This window comes from Carassius carassius, chromosome 10 (assembly GCF_963082965.1).
Source record: "Carassius carassius chromosome 10, fCarCar2.1, whole genome shotgun sequence".
In the NCBI taxonomy this organism is placed as follows: domain Eukaryota; kingdom Metazoa; phylum Chordata; class Actinopteri; order Cypriniformes; family Cyprinidae; genus Carassius; species Carassius carassius.
The window spans coordinates 8,589,310-8,601,827 of record NC_081764.1 but is presented as its reverse complement, the minus strand read 5'-3'; the positions used below and the strand labels follow the sequence as shown (position 1 = coordinate 8,601,827).

General features: G+C 38.3%; 1 protein-coding gene across 1 annotated transcript in view; it reads right to left on the bottom strand.

Annotated features, from left to right (window-relative positions):
- Positions 1 to 4,159: 4,159 nt before the first annotated feature.
- The window catches only part of LOC132151682 (metabotropic glutamate receptor 2-like), a 46,663-nt gene continuing 38,304 nt past the window's right edge, over positions 4,160 to 12,518 (bottom strand). The window contains exons 3-6 of the mRNA XM_059559973.1: positions 10,559 to 11,396; positions 8,253 to 9,316; positions 4,730 to 4,907; positions 4,160 to 4,553 (exon numbers count right to left, since the gene is read on the bottom strand). Of these exons, the coding sequence (XP_059415956.1) occupies positions 4,480 to 4,553; positions 4,730 to 4,907; positions 8,253 to 9,316; positions 10,559 to 11,396 (2,154 nt within the window). The 3' untranslated portion in view covers positions 4,160 to 4,479. The remainder of the gene's footprint in view (positions 4,554 to 4,729; positions 4,908 to 8,252; positions 9,317 to 10,558; positions 11,397 to 12,518) is intronic.

Here is a 12,518-nt window from a genome sequence, read left to right as displayed (position 1 = left end):
TCACCTTCAGAGAGGCCTGGTGAAGCCTACTACCTGATAACCACAATATGTGGGAGCTCACCTTCAGAGAGGCCTGGTAAAGCCTACTACCTGATAACCACAATATGTGGGAGTTCACCTACAGAGAGGCCTAGAGAGGCCTACTACCTGTTACCAGTTAACCACCTTAAGTGGAAACTGAGAGTAATTTCAAACTCAACTCCAGGGAGGCCTGGTGAGGCCTACTACCTGACCACCACAGTATGTGGGAGCTCAACTCCAGGGAGGCCTGGTGAGGCCTACTAGCTGATAACCACAGTACGTCCACACAACCAGGGAAGCGATGCTTGAGGTGTATAACAAATACACACTGGTTGAATGAAGCCCATGGAACCCAGGGCTAATCATCTTTAGAAAGGGAACGAAGCGGAGCGCGTAACCCCTACCGTACAGGATTTCAGAAAGTGCGCAAAATCTTGCGTGCACACTTACCACATACGTGGATTTCAGAAAGTGCGCAGAGTCTTGCGTGCACACTTACCACTTAACGTGGATTTCAGACAGTGTGCAAAGTGTTCACGTGCACACTGACCACCATGTGGTTTTGAGAAAGTACACAGGCTTAGCGTGTGTACAGAAAGGTTCCTAAGCATCGCAGAGGCGCTGGATCACACGGGAGAGGATCACACCTCACGACGTTACCTTTCTGGCACGGTTCCATGGCAAGTCTAATTTTGCCGTGGCGCAATCCATAACCTCTAACAGCTCCCCATACGCAGGGCAGGAGGATTGAGAAGGTACAGCCTCAGCTTCTTCGCCACAATCAGACATCTCCTGCTCTTTCTGGGTAGAACCCAGCAGAGCACTAACTTCAGTATCAGAAAGGGTTAATGACAACGCATCTTCCTCCTGAAGTTCACTCTCGTTTGCCACCGGAGAGTGTGAAAGGAAAAATCCCTCTCTACACTCCTCAGCGAGATCCACCTGTGATCCCCACGAACTCATTCTCCTCCGTGCCTCGGCAACGGTGGGACCTGAGCCACGGGGACCAGATGGCTGTCCCTCTTTCCTCGAAAAGAGAGACAAATGAGAGCGGTGCTTTTTCACAGAAAAACGCTCGCAGTGCACGCAGATTGCCCCCTCAAGGACATTGCGCGTGCTCTTCGCCCAAACAAGAGACGCAAAGACTGTGTGTGTCATCAGGTGTCAAATAACGCTGACATGGATGCACACACTGTTTAAACGCCTTGCTAGTGGATGCCATGATAACAATCATAGATCGCTCTTACTGTTTTGGTCGTTTCTCAGATGCACTCTTCAAACAAAACAGTCAATGAAGACGAAGAAAATAAAAAGTGACGGGTCCTACGGGCGCGTATTTATAGTCGCGCTGGTAGTGACGTCAGAAGCTGTCGCCGGCCAACACGTTGGCGTTTTTCAAAGTATGCTTCAGACACGGGTCACAACGAGGTGTTCCCCATAGTGTCCCCTCAGAGGACGCAGTTCGAAGTTCCCTTGACAGGGAACTAACTTACCTCTCGGCCCCATCTTATCCAACAATAGTACTTTCCTTCAGACACTAAGATTTGGATTACATAGAATTTGTTATTGTTGTTTTCAATGTTGGTGTGGTTCAACATACAGTCGTAATTTTTCGTGAACCTGTATGTTTAGATCAAAACTTTTTTTGTGATTCAGGGCAAGCAGTAATTTGAGAAATAATTAGCATTGCTTTGTACATTTGCATTACTAATTTATTTACTAATTCATTTGCAATTTAATTACTTGTTCAGTCTCACCTCAGCATTTGATAGACGACAGAAGATGTCTGGGTTCCTCGTGCCCTTCACCTGCGGACCTGTTGCCTTCAGAGCCTCTTTGGCAGAGGTGAACTTGTCCTTCGGGACAGCTTCAGGCTCCTCCTTAATCTTCTTCCCTCCAACTTTGGTGCTTGATGTTGCCCTTCGCTTAGGTGCCATCCTCTTTCCTCTCTGTTTATAATTAATCATGTTTATATTTGGTATGTTTATTTAAGGTAAAGTGCATTGTCCAGTTCATATAGCAATCAAATACATTTTAAAAATGGAAATCTTAAGTAGTTTTTCAGTGCAGTGTCACAACTAAACATTTCACCGTTGAGAATCTTTTTGTTATGCACGTGTAGCTTCTATAATGAACAACTGGGAATCTATAAAACATATTGCAAATATTTTTCTTGATTCCTGTTTCTAATCAACAGCAACCATCCTGTTTGATAAAAAGTTTCAATGTTATGATACCAAATTTCAAAAGATTGCGTTTAATAAATCAACACAGTACTTCTGAGATATGTGCTGGAGACAGATGCTGGAGTTTACTGTAAGTGACGTGGATCTTCCTGGCAGCCTATCAGAGCTTGGCTGCATTGAAAATGAGTTTATTGATTGAAACCACAATGGTTTGTCTAGTCAATAATAAAAAAAAAACATTTGCTAACTGACAAATATGTTCACTAATAAACATTTAATGTCATACAGTATATGTGAAAACCTGTTTATAGCGACGAGTCATGTGTTATGTTGTTAGCGCAAAGCTTGGAGCTAAACTGAATGTTCTTTATGCACACTTGCAGCTGTAGCTTTACATGCCTTTAGTAACATATAGTCTACAGTGCATTATGACCGATAAAAATGACTGGCGATTTTATTAATAGTCATAGGAAATGAAACTGACCTGCTCGTGTCCGTGTAATCAAAGTTCTCAGATTCACTCTCACACTTCAGGACTTCCGTCTGAGCGAGTTTACGTCAACGTCACAGCCCTTCGTTGCCCAGGTGTTCAGGACACACACAAACACTCTCAAACTGCGACAAAAATACCATACTTACTGCAGTACTATATATAAAAAACATAAATAAATATGCTTTAAAATTCAGAATTTTCTTTCTTTTTTTCTTTGAACAATAGCTGTATTTAATACCGAAGTTGCAGTTCATGACGTTCAATCAATCAACCTTGTCCTCATTAGAAGGCTTTTGGTGAATATCATCAAAATTGTCTCTGATATCATACATGCCAGCGTTTCGGAATTCTGGTATATTTTAGAGGAGACATCCTGCAAAAACGAAAAGTGTAGTCTGACTTATTTGTCAAGACAGTATTTTGCGTAGTACGAGTTGCTTAAATAATAATAATAATAATAATAATAATAATAATAATAATGATAAAAGGCACTATACAACATGACACATTACAATTAATTAATGTAAGCTATAATGCTGGCTTACTTGACCGGAAGAAGTGCTTGAAAGGAAGTAGCCTACTTAATATGTTTAAAAGTAACAGTCTAAAAGTAACAATCCTCCAGTGGGATTATTTGGACAGTTCAATAGCAGGCCTCACTGGTATACATAAGACAGAAAATGACTGCAGATATAACCATCACAAACAATGAATGTATCAGGTTGACAGGATAATTTCCGGTTTGTCACTTCTTCACCAGTGATTGAGTGTGCAACACAGTGTAGCATATATCCTTAACCCTTTCTGTAACATGCATGGCCAAGACTGCATATATGAAGCTGTATGTGCATTTGATATGTAGTGCAGCAATTGTAGCATTTGCATTATTTTACCTTGCTATTTTTCTTAATGGTTTACTTCGAACTTGTTGACTACATTAATGACTTATTGAAACAATGAAATTTGGGAGCATCATTGCATTTGTCATATTGTAAAAAGGACAATCAGGGCATTTACACAGTGCAACTAATTAGCATTTAACATGAATATTCTATAACAAAACAATAAAAGTTGACCTCACCCAATTTGAAGTAATGAGCAACTATATCCTCTAGATGGGGATAATGTACAAATTTTTAGTTTATGCCATGAACATTTGTGTAAAAATTTAATCTTATAAAATTAAATGGATATGTGTAATTTTCTCCAATGTACATTGATGGTAATTGATAATATAATATAATATAATATAATATAATATAATATAATATAATATAATATAATATAATATAATATAATATAATATAATATAATATAATATAATATAATATAATATAATATAATATAATATAATATAATATAATGAACTGCCACAAGAGAGTACCAAGTTAAATCAAACAGGTGAGCTTGTATTTATATAAAACACATTTTATTTACATTAATTACAAGAAAGCACAAACCAGAATCACCATAAATCTACAATAAAAACATCTTGTATATAATACTTTAAACAGATTTACTATATTTTAACTCCATATCTCATACAATACTTTATTATGGTTTCTATAAAAAGAACATACACTGGTATAAACATACAGATATACAGAGTTTAAACTGGCATCCCACTAATATTATCTAACACAGCACGTTGAGAACTACATAACAGGCAGTTTTTTATTCTGAATAGCCTCCTCAACATTAGCAAACACTTGATTTCATGACTAGTGAAGATAATATTTTTGTATACCGCCTTTGTCAAACAAACAGGAATCCTGTTTCTCAGAGTGAGGATGTTGTCGAGTCCACTACCTCTCTGCCATTACATACAGTAGGCACAATGTTGGAGGCCGAGGCTGTAAAGACATTATTAATAAAAAATATATTGTAAATTGCAAATCACAGAGTATTACCATTGCCATTAAATACATGTTTTCAAATATTTTGGTGAATATCATTACATCAGGATTTATTTTATTTTATATTGATGATTCTGATACATTGAAGATAGAGATAGTAAATAATACTGTACTTTGAGAGAAGCTGGAGCCAGGGCCAGTGGTCACGCTGAATCGAGTGGTGGCCACTCTGAGCGTGGTGACGTTCTTCTGGGGCTGAAAGAGGATGATGTGGATCTTGGGAGCGAAGAGGCAGCCCAGCACCACTGAACCGCTCAGACTCACAGAGATGCACATGGTGGTGGTCTGCACCTGAGAGAGTAGACACAAAAAGAAGTGATAACACCACCTTTACACTGACACAGTGAAAGTGAAAAGTGAAAGTGACGTGACATACAGCCAAGTATGGTGACCCATATTCGGAATTCGTGCTCTGCTTTTAACCCATCCAAAGTGCACACACACAGCAGTGAACACACACACACACACACACACACACACACACACACACACTGTGAACACAAACCTGGAGCAGTGGGCAGCCATTTATGCTGCGGCGCCCGGGGAGCAGTTGGGGGTTCGGTGCCTTGCTCAAGGACACCTGAATCGTGGTATTGAAGGTGGAGAGAGAACTGTACATGCACTCCCCCCACCTACAATTCCTGTCAACCCGAGACTCAAACTCACAACCTTTCGATTGCGAGTCCGACTCTCTAACCATTAGGCCCAACTTCCCACAAAGTGATACCACCTGACTGGCTGATTCATATTCATCAGGATGTTAACATGGATTTGAATTTATTTTTCCATTGAACTCAGTTCCAAAGTGTTGCCAAAGCCTATGCGGCTGAAGATGTATCTTAAGAGGATGAATTCATGTACAAAGCGGGCGTGTACATGCATACTAATACAGGTATTAGAGACATGCATCACCAAATAACATTTTGATGAGAGAGGAGGTCAATCAACAGGAACAATTTCTAAGATTTTCAATGTTTTGTCTGAGATGTTTGCTTGTATCATTGTACATTTATTCTGGCAGATGTTTTTATCCAAATCAACATGTATTCAAGCTACACATTTTTATCAGTATGTGCATTCCCTGGGTTTTCAACCCCACAGCCGTTGCATTGCTATGCTCTTTGAGTTGGGCAACGGGAGACTAACTTCTGCTTGTTTTGATCTGAACTGGATCACAAAATATTACGGTTAACCACCCTCTCAGGGTCGCAGATTGAAGAAACTTCAATATAACCTTGTTAAATAATTACAAAACGGGGTTCAGCTGCTATGAATTAGTTTTCTTCTTAATGCCAAATAAACAAAGAGATGTTCAATCTATTTTTGTTTAATTTATTTAATATTTAATATAATATTTAATATTTATTTAATATTTAATATAAATGAATTTATTTTATTTTTTTCAGTATGTTAGATTTAAATGTGTTTCTGTGAGAGCAGCGATGCGTCAAAATAAACCAAAGTGCTTTTAAATAATGCAGAGGAGAGCTGTGCTCGAAAAGGTCTTATATCCTTTCCCAGCAAGACTTGGACTTATCTTCCTAAACATGCAATTTTCATATAGAATATCACACTGAGTGTTTCATTAACAAAATATCTTAAGAGTGAAAGACTGGTATCTGAATCGACACAAACTCACACACAAGAACACAGTTGCAAATGGAAATAGTTCTCAAAGAGGCTCAGATAACAGGAATAATGTCTTTCATATATTATTTTAGTATTTTTTTATTTATAATTTTTTAATTCAATAAATTATTTTTTATTTTATATTTTCTATATATATTGAGGTTGATGTCCTTAAACTCTATATCCGAATGAACTACAGTTAACTGAAATTAACAATTTAGGCTGTTTTTCACATTTATACCCAAGATTCTGAATCCCAAAAAAAAATTTTGTATAGATTTTGGACCCCACTATTTTATTTTGGTTACACAGTTACTAGTTCTGATATATAGTTCTGATCTTAGTCTTTTATGATTTTAATCTAACAAGCAGTGTGTGCTCTTTCTTCTGTGTATTAGTATTGTAGTTGGAAGGTGAGAAGCAAAAAAGATAGAACTAAAATGATATCTGCGGGATGAATGAGGCTGTAACATTTCCTGTGAGTGTGTGTGAGAGTGTGACGGGTCTCGGTCTCTAAGGCACGCCTTGCTTTCTGAGCACAGGCTCCAGCTGGGAATCATCCTCCCATGATCTAACACATCACCTCACACTCTCTCTCTCACACACATATATATAAAACGCAGAAACCCTGAACAGAGAATGACATCCTGTCCAATCAGAACTCAAGGAGATTCCCTTTTCTCTGCAGATGCCTTTTTGTCTTGATAGATGATGTAGAACCAGCCCTTGCAGAAGCCCCCTACAGCCATTAAGATCTCTGGATCATGTTTCTATCCTTCTTTTTGCTCACTAGAGCATTCAAATTCATTATACCAGCGGTTCTCAATTCCAGTCCTTGCCCCTCTTTTCTGCACATTTTGTATGTCTCTCTTTGTTAACAAACCTGATTCAGATAATCAGCTCATTAGAAGTGAGCTCCGTGCATGAACTGTGTTTCCACTGACATGGTCCCTACACAGTGTTCATCATTGCTCCCTACTCCCTGAGCAAGGGAAATCTGTTGAAGTTTTTTTTTAACTACAGTACAATTTTAACCAACCAAATATTAATAATAATGTTAGATAATTTGAATTGAAAAGAAACATTAGGAATTTTTTCCCCATTGCATTTGTTTGTAATGCAAAAAAAAAAAAAAAAAAAAGAAAGAAAGAAAAAAAAAGGTGTTTATCTAATAGTTCCTGTCCTGAGGTACACGAGTGAAAGATACTCAGACCAACTGAATAGCATGTTTTTTATAGGCTAATCACATTAAATATCCCCACTTTCTATACCCTAAATTGAACTGCTTTTGAGCCACATGTGAGCTTCTCCTTTCATCAGTGCAAAAGACAGGTGATCAAAGAGATTTCTCTATCTGCCATCTGAATTGGCAGGTACGGTAACAAAAAACTAAAAAAAATAAATAAATCAGGCAATCTCTCCAACTCAAAGTCGTTGTAGGAAAGTGATTAAGGGTTGTAAGAGAAGCTCATTATCAAAATGCTGAAAAATATTCCATGCTGTAATTGTGTGTGCAGTGTGATTTGAAACCCCTCTGATATCTATTCCCATATTTCATATTATCTTTATAGTGAATAAAGAATCTAAATGATTGTTTTTGACATGCTCATTATTGTGCAATGCTAATTTATGTATACATCTAGTAAACTGAAATTTCAGCAGCCATTACTGCATTCTTCACATGATTCTAATATGCTGATTTGGTGCTCAACCTTTTTTTGGCAAAGTTTCAACCTTTCTTCTCCAAAACAACAGACATACTGTTCAACAACACTTCTCACAATCCAGTAAATGAATGAAGCCACTTTTCTACAATACTTCCCTGCTCAGTATCCTGTTGCACTCATTATAGAAGTAAAATAGGTTGGAAATGACATTTCACTTTGACTCTATCACAAAGCTCTGATTTAGAGGTTCTTATTTTCATAGAGAGAAGCTTACAAGCTGTTGTTGTTGTTGATGAGGAAATGGCATGTATGTCTGCATTGTACTGTTCTTTTTACTTACCCTATAGTCACTGGCAGTAACATAGAAGATTGGCTGGAAAGCCAGCCAGATTATGCACGTGGTATACATGGTGAAGCCGATGAACTTGGCTTCATTGAAGTTCTCTGGGCACTTTCGAGTCTTAAAGGCGTAAAAGGTACAGAGGATGATGAGGACACAGTTGTAGATTAAAGACATCAGCATGCTAGAGTCCTTGCTGTTGCACTTCAATGTCACCACGTCTCTTCTTTCAGGATTGACCTCCTTTCTCACCCCAGGAGCCTCAACCAGAAGCCAGACCACCACAACCAGGAGTTGACAGGAAATAAGACCAGCACAGATAGCCACCTGTGAAGCTGGACTGATGAATCTAGGCCTTTGAGCTCCATCTTTAACGCCGTTGAAAATCCGAGCAATGCGATTGGTCTTGGTCAGCAACGCAGAGTAGCAAACGGCGAAGGAAGTTCCCAGGCCGAGCCGCCTTAAAGTGCACACAACGGCAGATGGTTTACTGATGTAGATGAAGGTCATGCAATAGCAAAGTAGGACACCTATGAGAAGAATATAGGAAAGTTCACGTCCACTAGCTTTCACCACCGGTGTCTCATTGTTCTTTAAGAAGAGGCCAATGACAAACAGTGTGCAGAGCATGCCAAGGCAAGCTATAGTGACCGGCCCAATAGCCCAAGCATCCTCCCAATGAATGTACTCCTCAGGTAAGTTGTAACACCCTGTGAGATTGTCCAAAGGCCACTGTCCAAAGCTACAATCTGCACAAGTGAATTCATCCAGAAGGTATTGGTAGGGCTGGCAGGGAATGCAAATCCAACAGCAGACATCACCAGGCTGCATGCTCTTAATTTCGTTTTTTCTACATGGGTCACTGCACTGAGATGTGGGCACCACTTGGCTTTCCCAAGGAATCAGACTTGTGTTGAGACTTAAATCCTGGGCCCAGTATCCCACTTTCCTATAGACGTACTCATCATTCTCTTTGTGATAATGGAAGATGTTGTATCGGCCCAGACTGTCTCCATAAGCATCAAAGAGAACAATGTTCTCTGTATCAGCTGGGCGAAATGGAGCTGCGGACACAAAGTGCAAATGTTTAACATAATTTATTTACATTCTTGGCAACAGATGAATAGATATTTTACAGCAGCAAAGTGTTTTTCTTTGTAAGCAGAAAAATTTACAACCTAGAAAGACCTTCTAGGTAAGTCTGCCCTACTATCTCCAGCATCCTGCCCTGCACATTTCTTATTAGGTTTGTAGATGAACTGGACTCAGGTGCGAGTGGTACATTTACATAATTGAGGTCAGGAGGTTGATACATTGCCTGGTTTTTATTATGTAATTTGCCATTATTGGAAGAACATCATGAAAAAGCAGTCAGATGGCAAAAAAGGTTTTGATTTAGATAAAGAATATAGGAAACTGACAGACTTCCATTAGTTCCCTAATACGAGCAATTGACCACTCAGCACAAACATTGATTATACCTCCCTGCTTGTACTTGTTTAAATCATTTGGAATATTAGCATGGGTCTAATGAGGCTAATGCATGTAATAAAACACTTTGAGTGTACACAGGTCATATTTTGCATCCATGCATTAGTGTAATTTATTTTACAGCAGCAGTTTTCCCCTGAGGGAAACTTCCTAGATACATTTATCTTTCAAACTGATTTCTTTGACATAATAAAGAACAGACATAAATGGATTAAGATATACTGCTTAAATGGTGTTTTTGAGATAAACAACTGGATGAGTGCAAATATTAACTTTATTTCTTTAGGTGAACATGAATAGATATCCCAGGAAGATGATTGTAAACTCCATATAGAAGCCATCCATAAATATCAATATTGTTAAATAAACCAAAAAATAAAAGAAAAATGAAAAAGTTCAAATGTTAAGACTTTTTATTTACAGGTATATCCTTAAAAAAACAAACAAACAACAAAAAAATTATATATATATATATACACACACACACTGTTTACTATGATTTTTACTAGATCTGTTCACTACGATTTTGGTTGATAACACATTAAATTTTAGTCAGTTCTTCGCACAAAGCTATAGTATTGCTTTAGAAATTTGAAAAATATATATTAGTCATATGGACCACTTTTATGATAGTTTTATGTTTTTTAAGTCCTTTTGGGGAACCTGCTTTTGAAAATGAACAGCGTAAGCATTTCGTAACATGAACCATCATTTGGTTTCCATGAAAGCTAGAAAACTCTGTGGAACTGGAACAACACAAGGTGAGAAAATGATGTCAGAATATATAAAATAAAACTTTTAAAGATATAACTCACCGTCAAATTTTGTCTTCAGGATGTAGTCCTTGTACAGCTTTTTTCCATTGGCTGGTTTCATGGCACTGCAGAGTTTGGTATTGTTTGTGCACACTGCTTGTCTCATGTTATGAAGGGCATGGGCCAAAGCGTAGACAGCATTCACCACAAACATGATCTTGGACTCCTGCTCGAATTTGCCATCCCGGAGAGAATATTTCCCACAGGTAATATCATGCAGGCTGCACTGAAAGTGATTTTCCCAGAACTCTCTGAACCAGGGGTTACGTGTATTGTTATAAGGATTGAGGTTTGTGAAGTATGTTGCGAATTCAGGAATTGAATAGGATGCAAGCTCAATGGTAAAAGCTCCATCTGCTACACTCTCACTCCCTCTCACCACACTCTCCTGTGCCCCCCAACCATCGCTGGCCACCCAGATGAAAGAGACATTCATGCGATTTGCTGCAACCAGGAGCTCTCTTGCGTCTTCACTTCTGGTGAAGAGGATTACTACTTTAGCATTGGATTTCTGCAACAGAGATCTGATTACTCCTTCATAACCGTAGGGGTCCATGGAGCGACTGACCTTGGCGGATGTAGCGATGCAGATTTGCAAGGCCCGGGCCTCTTGCTGAAAGGCGTCAATACCCGTCTCGCCGTAATCGCCCTCCGAGGCAACCGTGGAGACGTAAGTCCAGTTGAAATAGCGCAGAATCTCAGCCACGGCTTTGGCTTGGTAGAAATCAGGGGGTACAGTCCGGGCAAAGTAATCATAACGGGATTTGTCACTCAGTTTTGCACTGGTGGAGGCATAACTGATCTGAGGAATCTGGAAAAGACGCAGGAGATTGGCCACCTGCAAAAGGACAAATGAAAAACTGTGATGAAAAACTACTGAAGTGTGTAAATGGCCACACTATTTCACTGTGATTCACGAGTGTTGGCTGTCAGTACAATTCTCATAAACTGTGTAATCAAATTTATGTGAACTTTAGACCCTACAACCCTAGAGTGTCATCATTTTCAGCCAAGTACACATATATATACTGTACATATACACACACACATACTGTACATGCATTTATATACAGACAGACGGACAGATAGACAGACAGACAGACAGATAGATAGTCAGATAATACATTTTATGTAGTATAGCGCCTTTAAAAGAGTACTTTCTCAAAGCGCTTAACAACATAAATAGATAGATTCAAAAGTTTGGAGTCAGTAAGATTAAAAATAAATGAATACTTTCATTCAGCAAGGATGCATTAATTTGATAACTAAAGTAAGAGTGAAGATGTTACAAAAGATTTATAGTTTAAATAAATTTTTAAATATATTTGAATTCTAATAATGTTTTTGATTCACAAAATTGTAGCCTTGGTGAGCATTTCAGAAACATTTGAAGTAATTGCACTGTCCTCGAATCTTTGAACCGTATATGACTTCAACTAATTTTGTATATGGTTAATGATATGTTCTATCCCCTAACCCTACCCCTAAACCTACCCCTCACAGAAACGTGCAAAACATGGATTTAAATAAAAACATGTTTTGGCAAATTTATAAGCTTTTAAACTAGTAAGGATCAGTAAAATGTCCTCACCACTGGGTTGTCATAACATTAGTGAAATATATACAGAAAGTGAGGACATTTAGCCCTCACAACTTAAGTATAGCCAAACAAGTACACACACACGCACGCGGGCACACACACACACACACTAAATACATAAAAAAAACTTTATTGTTCTTATAACTAAAACAATTGCATGACAGACTTTAATTTAGATTATTGTTATTCAGAGATTAATTGTGTTTTAGCATTAGTGCATCGGACAGAATAGTTAATGTAGCATCAACTGTCAACATATACAGAAAAAGCCAAAAAGTGACAATTTCACAATAAAATAAAATAAAAAATAGAAACACTGTAGTTAGGTCTGGCATTTAGGTCTAAGCATGGAAATGTAAT